A 21267-nucleotide genomic window follows, 5' to 3' on the forward strand; every position below is an offset into this window, starting at 1 on the left:
GCGGAAGCAAAGGACGGAATTGCCTTATCCTCCTTGGAAAGCCCAAACAAAAGCTTATGATCAATAATGAGTGTCAAGTGGCGGTTGTAGATGGTTAAAATGTTTCACTGCGAAGACCACCACCAGACCTCCCTTATTAATCTGCATGTGCTTCCTTTCCGCTGCAGCCATTGTACTGGAGGCGAAGGCGATCAGCCGTTCTCTCCCATTTTGCATCTGGTGGGACAGGACGGCCCCGATACCATAGGGGGAAACATCGCCATGGTTTGGCAGGATCGTAATGGGCCAGTAACCCGAAAGATGACAACTGCTCCTTCACCTGCTGGAAAACTGTTTCCTGTGGCTGGCCCCAGGCCCATACATGATTTTTCTTCAGAAGGTGTAAGGAAGCCAATTTGGTCACAAGATTCAAGAGAAACTTTGTCATAGATTTTCAAATATATATATATTTTATTCCAAACATACACAACATCAACAAATACACAAATACAGAGTCCATCAAAGCCTAGTCAGCAGTTTGTACAGGTGTTTCCCTTTTAAACTCTGTCCCTCTGCCCCCTGCAACAAACAAGTCCTCAAATAAAGTCATGAATGGCCTCCACTGCACCTCTAAACATTCTTCTGACCCCCTCAACTCAAACTTAATCTTTTCCAGCTGGAAAAAGACGTACATGTCCCCCAGCCAGCTACCACCCCTGGTGCCATATCCAATCTTCAAGTCAACAGGATCCTTTGCCAGGCAATAAGGGAGGTGAAGGAACTTTCTGCAATAGTTAATGAGACCAAGGAAAGAGCGAGGTTCTGAATCTTCTGTCGGGATGGGGATCTCTGGATAGCTCGCTTCTTATCCGCAACGGGGTGCAAACCTTCACTGTCCACCCAATATCCAAGGTGGACCCCGTCTCCCACATGAAATACGCGTTGCGTTCATCGTAAGTGGACACCAGCCTCAGAGAATCGCTTTAACACAGACTCCAGGTTGGTGGAGATGGTGTCTGCCTCTACTGGTGCGTGTGGACCGCTGGTACAGCCATGTCCTACGTTCATGCCAGGGTCAGTGACCACAAAGAAGAACAAAGAACAAAAGGAAATACAGCACAGGAACAGGCCCTTCGGCCCTCCATGCCTGTACCGGTCATCTCCTCTAAACTTTGCCCCACGGATCTTAAACCTATGCCCCCTTGTGACTGATCCCTCCACCCTGCGAAAGAGTGCCTGCCGATCCACTCTATCCATGCCCCTCATAATCTTGTAGATCTCTGTCTGGCCACCCCTCAACCTCTGTCTTTCTAATGAAAACTGTCCATTCAGCCTCTTCACGTAGCTAACACCCTACAAACCAGGCAACATCCTGGTAAACCTCCTCTGCACTCCCCAAAGCCTCCACATCCTTTTGGTAGGGTGGTGACCAGAATTGTGCACAATTTTCCAAGTGCGTTACCAAGGTTCTATACAACTGTAGCATGACTTGCCAGGTTTTTTTACTCGATGAAGGGAAGGATTCCTCATGCTTTCTTGACTATCTTGTCCACTTGTGTTACCACTTCCAAAGATCTGTGGACCTGCAAGCCCAGATCTCTTTGACTTTCTATGTTCCTGTGAGCATTTACGGTATATTTCCCCTCTATGTTAGACCTACCAAAATGCATTACCTCACATTTGTCTGGATTAAATTCCATTTGCCATTTCTCTGTCCAAGTCTCTAACCTTTCTATGTCCTGCTACATCCTCTGACAATCCTCAACACTATCTGCCACTTCACCAACCTTGGTGTCACGCGAACTTACTAATCAGACCGGCTACATTTTACTCCAAATAATTTATGTATACTATGAACAACAGAGGCCCCAGCACAGATTCCTATGGAACACCACTAGCCACAACCTTTCAATCAGAAAAACACGCTTCTACTGCTACCCTTTGGAATTTAACCCAGACAAATGCAAGGTGATGCATTTTGGGAGATCCAATTCAGGTGGGAGCTATAAAATAAATGGCAGAACCATCAGGATCATAGGGACACAGAGGGATCTGGTCGTGCAGGTCCACAGATCCTTCAAAGTGGCAGCACGAGTGGAAATGGTGGTAAAGAAAACATATGGGATACTTGCGTTCATAGGATGGTGTATCGAGTATAAATACTCACAAATTATGTTACAGTTATACAAAACCTTGGTTAGGCCACATTTGGAATACTGTGTCCAATTCTGGTCACCACACCACCAGAAGGACATGGAGGCTTTGGAGGGAGTACAGAAAAGGTTTACCAGGATGTTGCCTGGTATGGAGGGTATTAGGTATGAGGAGAGTTTGAATAAACTGGGATTGGAAAATGTCAAAATAGATAAGTCCCCTGGGCCAGATGGGATTTATCCTAGGATTCTCTGGGAAGCCAGGGAGGAGATTGCAGAGCCTTTGTCCTTGATCTTTATGTCGTCTTTGTCGACAGGAATAGTGCCGGAAGACTGGAGGATAGCAAATGTTGTCCCCTTGTTCAAGAAGGGGAGTAGAGACAACCCTGGTAATTATAGACCTGTGAGCCTTACTTCGGTTGTGGGTAAAATGTTGGAAAAGGTTATAAGAGATAGGGTTTATAATCATCTTGAAAAGAACAAGTTGATTAGCGATACTCAACATGGTTTTGTGAAGGGTAGGTCATGCCTCACAAACCTTATTGAGTTTTTTCAGAAGGTGACCAAACAGGTGGATCAGGGTAAAGCGGTTGATGTGGTGTATATGGATTTCAGTAAGGCGTTTGATAAGGTTCCCCACGGTAGGCTATTGCAGAAAATAAGGAAGTATGGGATTGAAGGTGATTTAGCGGTTTGGATCAGTAATTGGCTAGCTGAAAGAAGACAGAGGGTGGTGGTTGATGGCAAATGTTCATCCTGGAGTTCAGTCACTAGTGGTGTACCGCAAGGATCTGTTTTGGGGTCACTGCTGTTTGTCATTTTTATAAATGACCTGGAAGAGGGTGTAGAAGGATGGGTTAGTAAATTTGCAGATGACACGAAGGTCGGTGGAGTTGTGGATAGTGCTGAAGGATGTTATAGGATACAGAGGGACATAGATAAGCTGCAGAGCTGGGCTGAGAGGTGGCAGATGGAGTTTAATGCGGAAAAGTGTGAGGTGGTTCACTTTGGAAGGAGTAACAGGAATGCAGAGTACTGGGCTAATGGCAAGATTCTTGGTAGTGTAGATGAACAGAGAGATCTCGGCATCCAGGTACATAAATCCCTGAAAGTTGCCACCCAGGTTAATAGGGCTGTTAAGAAGGCATATGGTGTGCTAGCCTTTATCAGCAGGGGGATTGAGTTTCGGAGCCACAAGGTCATGCTGCAGCTGTACATAACTCTGGTGCGGCCGCACCTGGAGTACTGCGTGCAGTTCTGGTCACCACATTATAGGAAGGATGTGGAAGCTTTGGAAAGGGTTCAGATGAGATTTACTAGGATGTTGCCTGGTATGGAGGGAAGGTCTTACGAGGAAAGGCTCAGGGACTTGAGGTTGTTTTTGTTAGAGAGGAGAAGGCTGAGAGGTGACTTAATAGAGGTATATAAGATAGTCAGAGGGTTAGATAGGGTGGACAGTGAGAGTCTTTTTCCTCGGATGGTGATGACCAACACGAGGGGACATAGCTTTAAATTGAGGGGTGATAGATATAGGACAGATGTCAGAGGCAGTTTCTTTACTCAGAGAGTAGTAGGGGTGTGGAACGCCCTGCCTGCAACAGTAGTAGACTCGCCAACTTTAAGGGCATTTAAGTGGTCACTGGATAGACATATGGATGAAAATGGAATAGTGTAGGTCAGATAGGCTTCAGATGGTTTCACAGGTCGGCGCAACATCGAGGGCCGAAGGGCCCGTACGGCGCTGTAGTGTTCTATGTTCTATGTTCTCCCTGGAGAGACGGAGGCTGAGTGGCGACCTGATAGAAATTTATAAAATTATGATGGGTATAGATAGGGTGAACAGTTGGAGACTTTTTTCCAGGGCGGAAATGACAATTACAAGGGGGCACAAGTTTAAGGTGAGGGGGAGTATGTTAAGTGAAGATGTGCGGGGGAAGTTTTTTACACAGAGGGTGGTGGAGGCCTGGATTGCACTGCCAAGTGAGGTGGTTGAGTCAGATACGTTAGCGACCTTTAAGACTTATCTGGCTAGACGCATGAAGAGACGGGGTATAGAAGGATACAGGCGGTTGGTTTATGTGATGGACGCAGGCTTGGCAGGCCGAAGGGCTTGTTCCTGTGCTGTACTGTTCTTTTTTCTTTGTTCTTTGTTATTAATATCTTTTAAAAGACCGAATACTTCCTCCTTTTCGATGTCAGCATGGCCCAGACTGTCCACAAACCCTACTTAAGAATCATCTTCCATAAAGTCCCTTTCTTTGGTGAACACTGATGCAAAGTATTCATTTTGTACCTCGCCCATTTCCTCTGGCTCAACACATAGATTCCCACCACAGTCCTAAGTGGTCCAATCCTTTCTCTGGCTACCCTCTTGCTTTTTACATATGAATAAAACACTTTGGGATTCACCTTAATCCTACTTGCCAAGGACTTTTCATGACCCCTCCTAACCCTCTTAATATCCCACTTAAGTGCCTTCGTACTTTCTTTAGACCTCAAGGGTTTCGACTGTCCCCCACCCTTGTAGACCGTATAAAAGTCCCCTTTTTCTTTTTGACGAGGTTCATAATATCCCTCGTTATCAAAGGCTAATAAGTGCTCTGTCTATGAAACAAATACACTTCAAACCACTTCAATTGAGCAGACAGAGTGATGTTGTTGTTCTCTTATTTTTGTTCTCTATTTCCCCTTCAGTTATTACACCTTCTAAGCTAACGCTCTGGTTCCCACCCCCCTCCATACTAGTTTAAATCCTCCCGAGTGGCTCGAGCAAACCTCCCAGCAAGGATATTGGTGCCCCTCCAGTTTAGATGCAACCCGTCCTTCTTGGAGGTCCCACCTGCCCTGGAAGAGATCCCAGTGGTCCAGAAATCTGAAACCCTTCCTCCTACATCACCAGTTTAGCCATGTCTTTAGCTGCACTATCCTTCGATTTCTAGCCTCACTGACACGTGGCTCAGGGAGTAATCCTGAGATTGCAACCCTCGAGGTCCTGCTTTTTAGCTTACTGCCTAATTCCCTGAACTCCTTCTGCAGGACCTCATCACTCTCCCTACCTATGTCGTTAGTACCTATTGGACAGCACGGTAGCATCGCGGTTAGCACAAACACTTCACAGCTCCAGGGTCCCAGGTTCGAATCCCGGCTCGGGTCACTGTCTGTGTGGAGTCTGCACGTTCTCCCCGTGTGTGCGTGGGTTTCTCCGGGTGCTCCGGTTTCCTCCCACAATTCAAAGATGTGCAGGTTAGGTGGATTGGCCATGCTAAATTGCCCATAGGGTCCAAATCGCCCTTAGTGTTAGGTGGGGTTACTGGGTTATGGGGATAGGGTGGAGGTATGGGCTTGGGTAGGGTGCTCTTTCCAAGAGCCGGTGCAGACTCGATGGGCTGAATAGCCTCCTTCTGCACTGTAAATTCTATGAAATGTGTGCCACATTGACCTGTCTCCCCGTCTACGGACTGGGATGGGAGTCTAATGACGGGAACGCTCTTCCTTCCGCCACCACGTGGAGCTTTATGGCATTCAGTTCAGGGCAAACTTCCTCTCATATCACTTTTGCTACTTTTCCCAATTACCTTAAATCTGAGCGCTCTGGCACTCGATTCTCCCACCTATGGGAACAGTTTCTCCCCATCTACCCTCTCCAGGCCCCTCATGATTTTGAAAATTTCTATCAAATCTCCCCTGTGCCTGAAGCTCACATGAAGCTTAACAGCCAAACACTTTTATTTAAGGTGTTTTTAACAAGTACAGAACATATACATTCAAAATAATGGTCTCCCATTTAAAAGGATGAGGAGGAACTTCTCTGAGAATTGTTAATCTTTGGAATTTCCTACCTCACAGAACAGCGGAGGCTGCATCATCGAGTATACGCAAGTCTGAATTAGACAGATTTTTGATGTACAAGAGAATCAAAAGGTTATGGGGGTGGAGAAACAGGTAGGAAAATGGAGTTAAGGCCAGCGATTCAGATCAGCGATGATCTTACTCAATGGCGGGGTAGGCTCGACGGGGCAAATAACCTCTTCATGCTCCTATTTCCTCTGTTTTTAAATGCTTATTAAAAAGTGAAATAATTACTCGTACCTTGCTTGATAGCCATTGAAGCGTAGTGTAGAGCAACAAGGGATGATGAGCATGCTGTGTCGATAGCCAATGATGGTCCTGTCAGATTGAAAGTGAAAGAAATCCTATTTGCAGCGATACTCATTGATGTTCCAGTCCCATTGTAATGGGTGATTTTGTGGGCGGAACTATTTAAAATTCCTTCATAGTCACGATTCATGAGTCCTAAAAGAAAAGCCAAGAATGAAGTGTCATATATTACTGAGGAATATTGATGAGGAATATATCTGTGCTCACACATTAAGTTGATCTTTTCTCTACACCTTGCTATAACTGTAACATTATATTCTGCAGTCTCTCCTTCCTTCCCTATGTATGGTATGCATTGTTTGTACAACTTGCAAGAAACAATACTTTTCACTGTATACTAATGCACGTGACCATAATAAATCAAATCAAAACATTAACCTTTTTGATTCCTTTTGTAGCTGTGGACTAGCATTAAGTAAACGTGCAGATGGACATCCAAAGAGTTGTGTAAATGCCCTTCCCAACAGGCTGTATAGATGTTTTGTGAACTTAAATTTTCAAGAGTTAGGTTTTTGTTTGGTAAGAGTATCAAAAGTTCTGAAAAATTGGTAAATGTTGTTGAGATACAAATCATCCATGATCCAGTCAAATAGCTGAACAAGTTTGAGGGGCAGAATGGTTTGTTCCCATGTAACAGATGGAACTCACCGATGAAAACTCCTGTTCTGCTGCCACTGATGTCTTCCATAGGCATCCCTGCATTTTCAAATGCTTTGTATGTGCACTCTAACAGAAGTTTTTGCTGTGGATCCATACTGTTGGCTTCTGTTTGGTTAATGCTGAACAACTTGTGGTCAAATTCATTAAACCTGGTAAATTTAAAAAAACAAGTTTACATTAACGACATGAAGGTGAATTTACAATGGGTGGAGTGTTCTCCTTCTCATCGGATATAATTTCAGCTGAAGAGTTGTGAAAACTCAGGAAAAATGGCAGAGATGGAATTTATTGTTATTCCAGAGTTTCTGTGGCTCTATTGCTGAAGTTTAATAAATTATAGGTGTGGTGGTATGATTGGGAGCACTGCCATTGGTGCAGAGCACTGGTTTCCCATTGGCTCTGGCTGGTCATGTGCCTCTGGGCTGATTGGCTGGGACTAGTCATGTGACTGCTCACCAATTGGTCGAGAAGCAAGTAGACCCCGCCTCCGAAGCGGGGTATAAGTACCCAGAGTTCCCGGCGGTCGGCCTTTTTCTGTAGTCGACCCCGGGCTAACATCTAGCTGATTATAGCCTAAGTTTGGACCTTCATTGTGTCTCGCGTCCAATTGATGGTACATCAATTTAATCAGCTAGAATTTTGAAATGGAGCTAGGCATCAAGCCTGACTGCCTCCATATCAGCCCGCATGCTTCAAATGCGCCTGCAACCTTTAAACATTGGCTGGCGTGTTTCAACAGTTATCTGACGACTGCAGCCAGCAAGCCCACCAAGGAGCAGAAACTCCACATCCTCCACTTGTGTGTGGGCACGGCGGTATACTCAATGATTGAGGACGAAAACGATTATGCGGCCATGGACCTCCTAAGAGCACACTTTCTCCGTCCGGTCAACGAAGTATATACACGGCATCTCCTGACTACTAGATAACAGTTCCCTGGTGAGTCCCTCGACGTGTTTTACCTGGCCCCCACGGCTCTGGGGAGAAATTGCGCCTGTCCCCCAGTTTCTGCGACATAGCTCATGGAAATTTTAATCAGAGACGCTTATGTTGTCGGCATGCAATCCTCCTCTATCCGCCAGCGATTACTGGAAAATAACACCCTCAGCCTAGCTGAGGCACGGACTCTCGCAACCTCCCTGGAGTCGCCGACCTGAACGTCCGCGCATACGTTCCCGGCCGCGCGGCAACCCCTTGGACTTCATGGCACGCGCCACCTCCGTCCTCCGCTGACCCCGACCCCCCCCCAGGCCTGCGCTGCGGGACGCTCCGACAAGCTAGCGGGGCCCAACTGCTATTTTGCGGCCTCCAGAAACACCCCCGCCCGCGCTGCCCGGCCCGCTCCGCTCTGTGTAAGAGCTGCGGCGAGAACGGCCATTACGCTGTGGTCTGCCAGACCAAGTCGGTCGCTGCTGTTCCGCGCAGCGACCGCCGGTCGCCCCCTCCGGGCCCTCCCAGGGCCCAATACCGCGCACCGACCTCTCCGGCCCGCCTCCCGGCGCCCGCAACAAGCCCATGGTCCTCCCTACCCCCGCTCCCGGCTGCCCTGACCGGCCCGCAGATGCCGCTGACCCGGCCCCCAGCCGCCACGTGGTTCCCACGGGCGCCGCCATCTTGGGCCCCGGACGCCTCGTGCGGGTCCTGGGCGCTGCCATCTTGGGGCCCCGGCTCCACGTGCGGGTCCTGGGCGCCGCCATCTTGGGGCCCCGACTCCACGTGCGGGTCCTGGGCGCTGCTATCTTGGGCCAACACGGAAGGCCCTGCCAGCGATTACTCTGCCACCGAGGATGATCTGGAACTCTCGCCACGACTTGCTTCCATCACGCTCGACCAGTCGCGACCACACACGCTCGCCAAGACAACGACGTCGATCCAGCTCAACGGGCATGAGACGAAATGCCTACTGGACTCCGGGAGCACGGAAAGTTTTGTCCACCCCAACACGGTAAGACGCTGCGCGCTCCCCATCCACCTTGTCAAACATAAGATCGAGTTCGCCTCGGGTTCACACTCCGTCCAGATCACCGGGTGCTGCATAGCGGACCTCACAGTACAGGGGAGGGCTTTCAAAAACGACAAACTCCTCATCCTCCCCCATCTATGCGCTCCGGCTCTCTTGGCCTGGATTTCCAGTGCAACCTGCAGAGCTTGACCTTCCAATTCGGCGGCCCTATTACCCCCTTACTGTCTACAGCCTCGCGTCCCTCAAAGTGGACCCCCCTTCCTTGTCTGCTAATCTCACCCCAGATTGTAAACCTGTCGCCACTAGGAGAAGACGATACAGTGCCCAGGGCTGGACCTTCATCGGGTCCGAGGTCCAGAGGCTCATAAAGGAAGGAGTCATCGAGGCCAGCAACAGTCCCTGGCGAGACCAAGTGCTGGTAGTTCGGACTGGGGAGAAAAACCGGATGGTCATTGATTACAGTCAGACCATCAACAGGTTTACGCAGCTGGACGCATACCCTCTCCCCCGTATTTCCGACCTGGTTAACAGGATGGCGAAATACAAAGATTTTTCCACGGTGGACCTTAAGTCTGCCTACCACCAGCTCCCCATCCGCGCAAGTGACGGCAAGTACACCACGTTTGAGGCAGATGGGCGCCTCTACCACTTCCTCAGGGTTCCATTCGGTGTCACAAATGGGGTCTCAGTATTCCAACAGGTGATGGACCGAATGGTCGACAAGTATGGTTTATGGGCTATCTTCCCATATCTCGATAACGTCACCATCTGCGGCCACGACCAGCAGGACCATGACATCAACCTTCAAAAATTCCTCCAAACCGCAAAACTCATTAATTTAACCTACAATAAGGATAAGTGCGTGTTTAGCACCGACCATCTAGCCAGTCTTGGCTACGTAGTGCGTAACGGAATGATAGGCCCCGATCCCGGACGCATGCTCCCCCTAATGGAACCCCCTCTCCCTAACACCCTCAAATCCCTCAAACGCTGCCTGAGCTTCTTCTCCTATTACGCCCAGCGGGTCCCCAACTACGCCAACAAAGCCCGCCCCCTCATCCAGTCCACCTCCTTTCCCCTTTCCCCTGTCGATGGAGGCCCGCCAGGCCTTTATCCGCATCAAAGCGGATATCGCAAAGGCCACGATGCATGCTATCGACGAGTCCCTCCCATTCCAGGTCGAGAGCGACGCGTCCGATGTAGCTCTGGCGGCCACCCTGAACCAAGCGGGCAGACCCGTGGCCTTCTTCTCCCGGATCCTCCACGCTTCCGAAATCCGCCACTCCTTGGTGGAAAAGGAGACACAGGCCATACTTGAAGCTGTGCGATATTGGAGGCATTATCTGGCCGGCAGGAAGTTTACCCTCCTCACGGACCAACAGTCAGTTAGCCTTCATGTTCAATAATGCACAGAGGGGCAAGATCAAGAACGACAAGATCTTGCGGTGGCGGATTGAGTTGTCCACGTACAACTACAACATCTTGTATAGTCCTGGGAAGCTCAACAAGCCTCCCGATGCCCTATCCCGATGCCAGCGCGCAGATTGACCGCCTCCGCTCCCTCCGCACGGACCTCTGCCATCCAGGGGTAACCCGTTTTTACCACTTTATTAAGACACGCAACCTGCCCTACTCCGTTGAGGAGGTCAGGGTCGTCACCAGGGACTGCCACATCTGCGCAGAGTGCAAACCGCACTTCTAGCGCCCCGAGCGAGCGCATCTGATCAAGGTGTCCTGCCGCTTCGAGCGTCTCAGTATGGACTTCAAGGGTCCCCTCCCCTCCAACAACCGCAACACATATTTCTTGAGTGTTATTGACGAGTACTCCCGCTTCCCTTTCACCATCCCCTGCCCCGACATGACCACAACAACCGTCATAAAGGCCCTCCTGTCCATTTTCTCCCTGTTCGGTTACCCCGCATACATCCACAGTGACTGGGGGCCCACCTTTATGAGCGACGAGCTGCGTCAATTCCTGCTCAGCAGGGGCATTGCCTCTAGCAGGACGACCAATTATGACCCTCGGGGTAACGGGCAGGTTGAGCGAGAGAATGGCACCATCTGGAAGACCATCCTGCTGGCCCTACGGTCCAGAGACCTCCATTTCCCCCGTTGGCAAGAGGTCATCCCCGACGCCCTCTATTCAATCCGATCTCTCTTCTGTACTACCACTAATCAAACACCTCATGAACGTCTTCGTGTTTTCCCCAGGAAGTCGTCCTCAGGATCCCCTCTCCCGACCTGGCTGGCCACCCCTGGGCCCATCTTGCTCCGGAAGCATGTGCGGGTGCACAAGTCCGACCCGTTGGTTGAGCAAGTCCAGTTACTCTACGCCACGTATGCGTATGTGGAGTATCCTGACGGTCGGCAGGATACGGTCTCGCTTCGGGACCTGGCACCCGCTGGCGTGCGGCCTCCCCCCCTACATCAACACCTCCCCCCCAATCCCGATTTTCCCCCAGCGCCCCCTGCACCCCCACGACCCAGCGCACAGACCCCACCTACCCTGATCACAACGTCTCCACCACCGGCCCGAAGTACGGGGACACATCTACAACCGATGCTCCCGGAGTCAAGGACGACCACCGGCCCGACGTCGCCGGCTCCACTGCGACGGTCCACCAGAAAACCATGGGCACCCGACAGGCTGATCGTGTCCATCTGATGCAACCATGGGACTTTATTGCACTCTATTGTAATTTTCTTTGCACCCAACTGTATTCGTTTTGTTCAATCTTGCCACGAGCCTGTGGGCAGCCCCCATCTTCTCGACTGTCTCTACTCATACCACCAGTCCTCGCCCCCCCCTCTCTCTCTCTCTTCCCCTTACAACACCCCCCTCCCCGCTTCTTTCTCCACAAGGGGTGAATGTGGTGGTATGAATGGGAGCACTGCCATCAGTGCAGAGCACTGGTTTCCCATTGGCTCTGGCTGGTCATGTGCCTCTCGGCTGATTGGCTGGGACTAGTCATGTGACTGCTCACCAATTGGTCGAGAGGCAAGTAGACCCCGCCTCCGAAGCGGGGTATAAGTACCCAGAGTTCCCGGCGGTCGGCCTTTTTCTGTAGTCGACCACCGGGCTAACATCTAGCTGATTACAGCCTAAGTTTGGACCTTCATCGTGTCTCGCGTCCAATTGATGGTACATCAATAGGGAAATTAGGAGGGCTAGGAGGGGTCATGGCAAGTAGGATTAAGGTGAATACCAAAGCTTTTTATCCATCTGTAAAAAGCAAGAGGATGGCCAGCAAAAGGATGGACCACTTAAGGACAGTGGGGGGAAATCTATGTGTTGAGCCAGAGGAATTGGACGAGGTACTAAATAAATACTTTGCACCAGTGTTCACTAAAGAATAATAATAATAATCTCTTATTGTCACGAGTAGGCTTCAATGAAGTTACTGTGAAAAGCCCCTAGTCGCCACATTCTGGCGCCTGTTCGGGGAGGCCGGTGAGGGAATTAAACCCACGCAAGGGACTTTGTAGAAGTTGATTCTTGGGTCGGGTGTGTGGACAGTCTGGATCATGTTAACATCGAAAAGGAGGAGGTATTGAGTCTTTAAAAAAATATTAAGGTAGATAAGCTTCCTGGGACAGATGGGATATATCCCAGAATACTGAGGGCAGCAAGGGAGGAAATTGCTGGGGCCTTGACTGACATTTTTGTATCCTCATTGGCTACTGGTGAGGTCCCAGAGGACTGGAGAATAGCTAATGTTGTATCTCTGTTTAAGAAAGGTAGCAGGAGTAATCCTGGAAACTATAGGCCGGTGAGCCTCACGTCAGTAGTAGGTAAATTATTGGAGAGAATTCTCAGCGACAGGATTTATACACATTTGGAAACAAATGGACTCATGAGCAATAGACAGCATGGTTTTGTGAAGGGGAGGTCATGCCTCACTAACTTGATCCAGTTGTTTGAGGAGGTGACAAATATGATTGATGAGGGGATGGCGGTGGATGTTGTTTACATGAACTTCAGTAAAGCTTTTGGCAAGGTGTTTCATGGTAGACTGGTACAAAAGGTGAAGTCACACGGGATCAGAGGTGAGGTGATAAGATGAATATAGAACTGGCTCGGACACAGAAGGCAAAGGGTAGCAGTAAAAGGGTGTTTTTCTGAATACAATAAGAAGTCTTACAACACCAGGTTAAAGTCCAACAGGTTTGTTTCAAATCACTAGCTTTTGGAGCACTGCTCCTTACTTAGGTGAATGAAGAGGTATGTTCCAGAAACATATTTATAGATAAAGTCAAAGATGCAAGACAATGCTTTGAATGCGAGCATCTGCAGGTAATTAAGTCCTTACAGATCCAGAGATAGGGGTAACCCCAGGTTAAAGAGGTGTGAATTCTCTCAAGCCAGAAAAGTTCAATTGAATCGAGTATAAAAACTGGCAAGTCATGCTACAGTTGTATAGAACCTTGGTAAGGCCGCACTTGGACTATTGCGCACAATTCTGGTCGCCACACTACCAGAAGGATGTGGAGGCTTTGGAGACAGAGGATGAGGAGGTTTACCAGGATGTTGCCTGGTCTGGAGGGTATTAACTATGTGCAAAGGCTGAATGGACTCGCTCTGTTTTCATTAGAAAGGTGGAGGTTGAGGTGTGACCTGATAGAGGTCTACAGGATCATGAGGTGCATGGACTGAGTGGATGGGCAAACACTCTTTCCCAGGGTGGAGGGGTCAGTCACCAGTGGGCATAGGTTTAAGGCCCATGGGGAAAAGTTTAGAGAAGATGTGCGAGGCAGATGTTTTTATGCAGAAGGTGGTGAGTGCCTGGAACGCGTTGCCAGGGGAGGTTGTGGAAGCAGATACATTAACGACATTCAAAAGGCATCTTAACAAACTCATGGATAGGATGGGTATAGAGGAATATTGCACAAGGAAGTGCTGAGGGTTTTGGCAAAGGTTGGTATCATGACCAGTCCAGGCTGGAAGGGCCAAAGGGACTGTTCCTGTTCTGTATTGTTCTTTTTTTCTTTGTTCTATACAGATAACCACAACCACCCCCCTCCACCCATCCCCTCCCCCCCCCACCACCCCCCCCCCCCCCCACCCCCACCCCCAAGCAGATAAATTAGAAATGTGAGAGAAATGTGAAGTGATGTATTGTGCATGGAAGAAAAGGAGAGGCAATATAAACCAATTGGCACAGGAACAAAGAGAAGTTTGAGTTAATGATCATTTATGGTTACATTCTTTGATTTCTTAATTGAGTCAAACTGTTTTTTGCTGCAATTACCTCCAATTTTAAATAGATCTCAAGATTTAGAACAAAACATTTCAATTGGCTGATTATGCTTTGTTGATTTATAATCATTAATATTCCCTGATCATTGAAGTTATTATTGGAGAATATTTTCTGCAACATTACCCTTCGATTAAACAAGCGCGTTTTGTGATCATTTTTCCAGCTTTGTTGTCATCTGTGTCATGCCAGAACTTAGTATCGAATCGATCTGGTGGAATATCTACGACACAGTTTCTTCCCTCATGAAGAACTTTCCAGAAATTGTTAATGCCTTCCCCTGAAAATAAAACACAAGAATTCAGAGGGGAACCACAGGTATTAAAATCATTCTGTATACGTCAGTAAATTTGTCTGAAGAAAGACAGTGTCATTGGATATGACAGCTCTTGTTGGCCATGTGGCCAATGCTCACATCCTTTTTTTCCCAAAAATATGCTTCATTCATAAAATATCTAAAAATACATTCCAAAACATTTCAAATTGGTAACTATGGAATGCAATAACATTACATGTTTCTCGTAGAACATGTTGCACCCTGACATGTCTCAATTCAATTGCGATACATGTGGGGTGGGATTCTCCGCCCCACCACTCCAGTTTTCCGCTACAGCATACCCTGCTGACAGCGGGATTGTCTGTCGCGCCAGCCAATGGGGTTTCCCACTGTGGGAAGCCCCATGCCATCAGGAAATCCCTGGGCATGGGTGCGCTGCCGGAGCAACGGACAATCCTACCAGTGGAATATCCAGCCCGTGCCATTTACCAGATACACAGTTTCCAGCCCCTCGATGTACTATGGCTGAAAGGCGTGAAATAATTACTTTTCTCTATTGCGCCATTTATGGAGTATGCCCCAAGCTTTAGTGCCTCCCTCAGCATGTAGTCCTGGCTCATAGAATGTGCCAGTTTACAACACTCAGGCATGGATAACTCTTTGTACTGGAAGGCCAACAAGTTTCAGGCAGACCAAAAAGTGTCTTTCACTGAGTTGATAATCCTCCAGCTGTGGTTGATATTTGTCTCAGTATGTGTTCCTGGGAACATCCCGTGGAGTCACGGAACTGCACAGGATAAACCTTGACAAAAACCACTGCATGGCTTTCCAGACATTTTTGGAATGGCACATTCCTGAAGGAGGTGTGTGAGTCTCTTCCCCATCACAGCTGCTTTGAGGACAGCATGCGGTGGTGCAAAGACTTTAGGCAGATATGAAGGATCTGATGGGGAGTGAACTTCTCATCACCAGTCAAACTACATCTTGATTCTTGTTTGGAAATACTGGCGATGAGACATTCTGCCAAATGACTTTGACAGTCTGCTCAGGGAACAATCTATCAGGATCCAACATCTCCTATTCCTGCAGGACCTCAAGAATGTTATGGGAAACACACTTCCTGATGGGCAAGAGGCCAAAGTGGTTCTTCTGTACAAACATTTCTACAAGGGACAGGTGATGTGACACAGGGTTCACACACAATTTGATGCAGCCGCACACAAAGATCGCCATCAGGATGGGGTAACGCTAGACACATTTCAACCCCCCCCCCATCCAGGTGTTTTTACATGGTGTCACAAAGTCATGTAAGTCCCTGGTCTTCCTGTAAGTGACAGTCAGCCAGTAGGGGGCAGTGGTCAGAGACGAACATCGGCTTGCACATTGGTGGATTTGACTGTGAATGCTCAGGACACAAACAGGCCATCTATCCTGGGAATGGATGGGCACATCTGGCTATAACCATCTGTATCTACGCAGTGATCCAAGGGCAGCATGGTTTACACACTGGTCAGCACTGTTGCTTCACAGCACCGGGGTCCCAGGTTCAATTCCCGGCTTGGGTCACTGTCTGTACGGAGTGTGCACGTTCTCCCCGTGTCTGTGAGTTTCCTCCTGGTGCTCCGGTTTCCTCCCACAAGTCCCGAAATAAATTAGATAATTTGAACTTTCTGAATTCTTCCTCTATGGACCCAAACAGGCGCTGGAGTGTGGCGACTAGGGGATTTTCACAGTAACTTCATTGCAGTGTTAATGCAGCCTACTTGTGACAATAAAGATTATTACCTATTTTTTAATTTATTTTAGATATCGTGCAGTTTAGGATCTTTTACCATTTCCATCAGGAATCTGGACATGATATCTAGGTTGCTGTCAGCCCTGCTAGATCATACAGCTGCACCGATGATGGAGGTGAAGTCACTGCCCAGAACGACCGGCCTGGATGTTGCCAGTTGCAGTGGGAGCTGCTGAAGGACGGCTGGTGTTCATTCTTCACAGCTGGGGTACACACATTAATTATTCTTAGGGAAACATTTTTTAAAATTATGTCTGTTCCGAAGGGGCGACTACCCTGTACCATCTTATCTTTGGTGCTGTTGAAGTTGCCTCCCCACAGTAGAGTATTCAGACCAGAGGAACAGCAATAATTTCCTCCTGACCAGATCAATGGCCTGTGAGACCATCAGCTTGACCATTGTCTATCGTTGCCGAGGTGTAGCGCTCCACAGTCCTGCAGGAACAGCAGGTCAACTTTGACACTGGCCAGGTAATCCAAAGCAAAAACACATCACAAAGCAGATTTAATGCTCTACACATTTATGGGGCAATTCGTTTACCCATTTCACTATTTTATACTACCAACGCAAAAGTCTATTGATGTTCAATTTCGTGGATGCGCTCTGCATACCCGTGGTGTTTGCAGACTGTTACACACTCTCAGGGCTGAGATAACAATCCTGTTCTGCCCGGGGACGCTTGTTCCAACTGGGTGACATCAGGGGAGTCACATACCCAGGGAAGGCCTGATTATTCTCAAATGGTGCTGCTATTCCACTCTGTTCCTCATCCAGGGCATTGCTGCTCCTTCAGACCAGCATTAAGGGGCAACAATTACAGCAAAGTTCAAGCATGGCCTTTGTTACCGTCTTCTTCATCACGGCCATTGATCTCATTACTCCAAAGCGAGCATTGAGGTTACCCCCACCTTTTTCACAGTAACTTCATTGCAGTGTTAATGTGAGCCTACTTGTGACCATAATAAAGATTATTACTATTATTCATCACTACCATTGTTGTCATCACTTCGAAGCCGGCACCGGGGTTACCCAAAAACTGAAGGCTCACAACTCAGAGTTTACACCTAATCTGAGGCAAAAGGCCGAGAAGCTTTGGGTAAATTGCTCCACTGCTTTGTGGGTGTTCCAGGAGATCAGACTAAATACTGACAGAAAATCCAGAGTGGAGTCACATAGGCAGTAATCTGCGAAATTTCTGGAAACTCCTGCAGCTGAGCTTGTACCAAACAATTCTGTGGACATCATCAGCAATTGTTGGGCAAGTCAGGGTTTCCATGCCTTTTTCCCAGGCCTGAGTCCTGGAGAGGACATTTCAGCTTCCCGGTTTACATTGGCACAATGCGGATTCTCACTCGATTGGTGTAGAACATAAACACCAGGGATTACTTCCAACAGTGGAAGAGATCATAGCATCTCATTGGATGGCTACCGTTAGCCTCAAGCTGGGCAGCCCTCAGTCAGATAGGTGTTGTTCCACCACAGCCTGCTTGCTTCAGTGAGCGCTTGGACCTTAAGAGAGTCATCTCTCGCCAGGTGGGTTGCTAATCTATGCACCGGGCAGGATGAACTCAACAAAGAAAAAAAACATCTTTCGCATCTCAAGCTGTAACGTAAGGACCACGCATCTTGGCCTGAGCAATAACCTTCTGCAGATTGATGACACATGCAAGATAGCTGTGATCAAGCAAGAACTTACAAAGCTCAATATGGACATTGCTGTGCTGACAGAACTAAGCTCACTCAAAGTGGATCCCATAAAGAGAAACATTACATATTCTTCTGGCAGGGAAACACTTGAGCATGCAGTTGGATTTGCAGTAAAATACTCTCTAATCATGATAATTGATCATGTATCCCGCACTGCCCCACAGAAGGCTCAAAATGACTTTATACTCTTTGCTTTTCCACAAGCACAGGCCCTGTTAACATCATGTGCATCTATGCCCCTTCACTCACTGCCACTCCAGATGACAACGGTCAATGCTATGAGGCATTTTAGGCTGCCATGAACAGAATTCCCTCCCAAAAATACGAGACTGTGGGTTGGATTCTCTGACTCTGCGTCTACGTCTGCAGGATCCGTCTGGTCTTACGACCAAAAGGTGTGCACCATCCCCACCGATCCTCCGCCCGGTGGGAGGCTCGCAGCCGTGCCACGTAAAGCCTGGCTTTACCTGCGACATGGTGCAGAATGGCCAGGTCCATGGCCGTTCATGCGCACGCCATCAGCCTGCAGCGGCCACGGCGTGCAACTTGCAGCTGGCTGTGCGTGGATCCGGCCTGTCAAAAATTTCCCCCCGTAACTGCCCTGGCCATCCACTCCCCACCAGTCCTTCTAGCCCCAACTGAAGTCCCCTGCCAACGTAACCCCCCCCCCCCCCCCCAACAACACCCCTGTGCCCCCCCTACCCCCGACGTTGGCGGGGCTGGACAAAGTCTTGATCCGCCACGTGAGGTCCCTGAAAATTGTGAGGACTCGCGCCCTACGCAGGTGGGGACTCAGCCCATTGGAGGCTGAGCATCAGGGGAGGACCTCAGGTGACACCGTGAGGCTGTCCCAATGATGTGCTGCGTACTCCTTGAGTGTGCGACGTACTCCTTGAGTACACTGTTTTTGAGGGGGCAGAGCATCGGAAAAATCACACCGCTCTCGATTCTAGCGTAAAAACTCATTCACTGGCCAATCGTTGAACGCGATTTTGGTTTGGCGATCGGAGATTCCAGCCCTGTATCTTCTCGGGATCTTCAATGCAAGAGTGCGTACCAACTACACAGCTTGGCCAATGTGTGCAGGACATCAGGGAATTGATAAAACAAATGAAAATGGACATAAGTTACTGGAGCTATGCTAATACTGTGAATTCGGTGTGACAAATGGCTACTTCCAAACTAAGCTGTGCCACAAGGTGTCCTGGAGATATCAAAGGTCACGCCACTAACACCAGCTAGATCCCATCACCACCAGACATCCAACCCTCAAAAGTTCCGTCCAACCACCATTCGTAGCTATCACAGCCCTGACTGAGACACTGACCACTTTCTGGTGTGTAGCAAGGTCAGGCTGCAAGAAGAAAGGTCATCCTCAGATAAACACTTCCTGTCGCCACCCAGAAAGCACCCAGGAGTTCCTCAACATCCTTGTTCAGGCTCCTTTTTAAGCAATGCTCAAGGTCACAGTGCAGTGTCAAAGTGGGGTCGTTTACTCAACACCATCCATAACTCTGCACTCACTGTGCAAGGGAAATATACCAGAGGAATGCTGACTGGTTTCAGGCTTGTTAAACTGAAATGGAACCCTCATGACTAGGCGGCAGGGTGGCACAGTGGTTAGCACTGTTACTTCACAACACCAAGGTCCCAGGTTTGATTCCCAACTTGGGTCACTGTCTGTGCAGAGTCTGCATGTTCTCCCCCTGTCTGCGTGGGTTTCCTCCGGGTGCTCCAGTTTCCTCCCACAAGTCCTGAAAGACGTGCTTGTCAGGTGAATTGGACATTCTGAATTCTCCCTCTCTGTGTACCCGAACAGGCGCTATCATGTGGCGACTAGGTTGTGGGATTCTTTGACCCTCCGCGCCAAACTCGCGCTCAGTGCAGGGGCGGAGAATTACCGAAAATAGGCTCCCACGCCGGCATGCGATTCTCCGGCGACTGGAGACTCACCGGCAGTTGCGTGTGCGCGATCGACGCGGCACCCCTGGACGATTCTCCGCGCTCGACGGGCCGAGTGCCCGTCGAGTTCCATCGAGTCCCGCCAGCGTCATTCGCGTATGACCTCCACGGTGGCCAGGCTCGCGATCGGGAGCTACCGATTGGCAGGCGCGCTCATTCGGGGGTGGGGGGGGGGGGAGGAGGGGGGGTCTATGGGCTTCCTGGCTGGTCCCTTGTAGTCCTCCACCATGTTGCGTTGGGGACGGCACGAATTTGGCCACCGCGTGCATGCGCAGACCCGCGGCTGGCCACCAGGCACGTGCGCGGATCCGCCGCCGCAAGTGCAGGCACCCTATCCACAGCAGCAGCTGCGGGGAGCACGCGGGGCCCTGCCAGCCACCTGAATGCCGCAGAATCACTCCAGACTTTTCAAAAAAAGTCTGGAGTGATTTGCAACCGTTTTCCGGTGGGCATAGGGACTTAGCCACATTTGTGGAGAATCCCGCCCAGGGGCTTTTCACAGTAAATTTATTACAGTGTTACTATAAGCCTACTTGTGTCAAGAATCAAGACACATAGATAAGTCAATCAACCAATCAATCAATCAACTAATCCATCAATCAATCAAGCTATCAATCCACAAGCGTGTGCCCAGTAAACAAAATCAATGGGCGGGATTCTCTGAACCTGAGGCTAAACACCGTAGTGTTTATCGACGGCATCAACATAGCCACAGGAGTAGCCATTCTGACCCCTACAGGGAGCCAGCACGGCACTTGAGCGACCCACGCCACTCCAGCTGCCGATCCCGGCGTCAGATGGGCGCTGCGGGTCTGCGCATGCGCAGTGGATTCTCCACAGCTATACACCAAAATTACATTTGGCATTCGGGTGGAGAATGGATTTTCATGTCAAAATCGTGGCCGCCGCCGATTTGACATCCATCTGCCATGCTCCACATCCCAAACTGGCATCATCGCGATTCGCGATGCGTGCCGCGTGCTGTTTAAATGCCATTGGCGCTTCATCGGCTGGCCCACCCGCGATGCTCTGCCCCCGATGGCCCGAGTTATTGACGGCGTGGGACACATGTGGTCCCAACCGTGTGGGAAGCCAGCGTGAGGGCTGCGGACTGTGTCCAGTGCCGCCAAATCCAGCCGCGTTTCGTGCCGGTGGCCAGGTGGGCATTCTGCAAGGGTTGGGGGTACTGGTGGGGGGGTTGGCCAGGGGGTGGGCCGTGGGGTCGCGGTTGGCAGGTTGGAGTCAAGCACGGCTGGCACCATGTTGCACGGTGCGCCTGGTGTAGGTCGTCATTCGTGCGCATGCATGGCCCGTGACCCGGGCATACTCCAGCTGTTTTCGGCAAGCTAGGCGGGAG

The 21267-nt window shown here is 49.5% G+C and overlaps 1 protein-coding gene across 1 annotated transcript in view; it reads right to left on the reverse strand.

Annotated features, from left to right (window-relative positions):
- The window catches only part of LOC119965699 (highly reducing polyketide synthase 40-like), a 44757-nt gene that overhangs the window by 17094 nt on the left and 6396 nt on the right, over positions 1-21267 (reverse strand). The window contains exons 3-5 of the mRNA XM_038796460.1: positions 14295-14448; positions 6939-7099; positions 6222-6425 (exon numbers count right to left, since the gene is read on the reverse strand). Coding sequence (XP_038652388.1) covers positions 6222-6425; positions 6939-7099; positions 14295-14448 — 519 coding nt within the window. The remainder of the gene's footprint in view (positions 1-6221; positions 6426-6938; positions 7100-14294; positions 14449-21267) is intronic.

Source organism: Scyliorhinus canicula, chromosome 5, assembly GCF_902713615.1.
Source record: "Scyliorhinus canicula chromosome 5, sScyCan1.1, whole genome shotgun sequence".
Taxonomy (NCBI): Eukaryota; Metazoa; Chordata; class Chondrichthyes; order Carcharhiniformes; family Scyliorhinidae; genus Scyliorhinus; species Scyliorhinus canicula.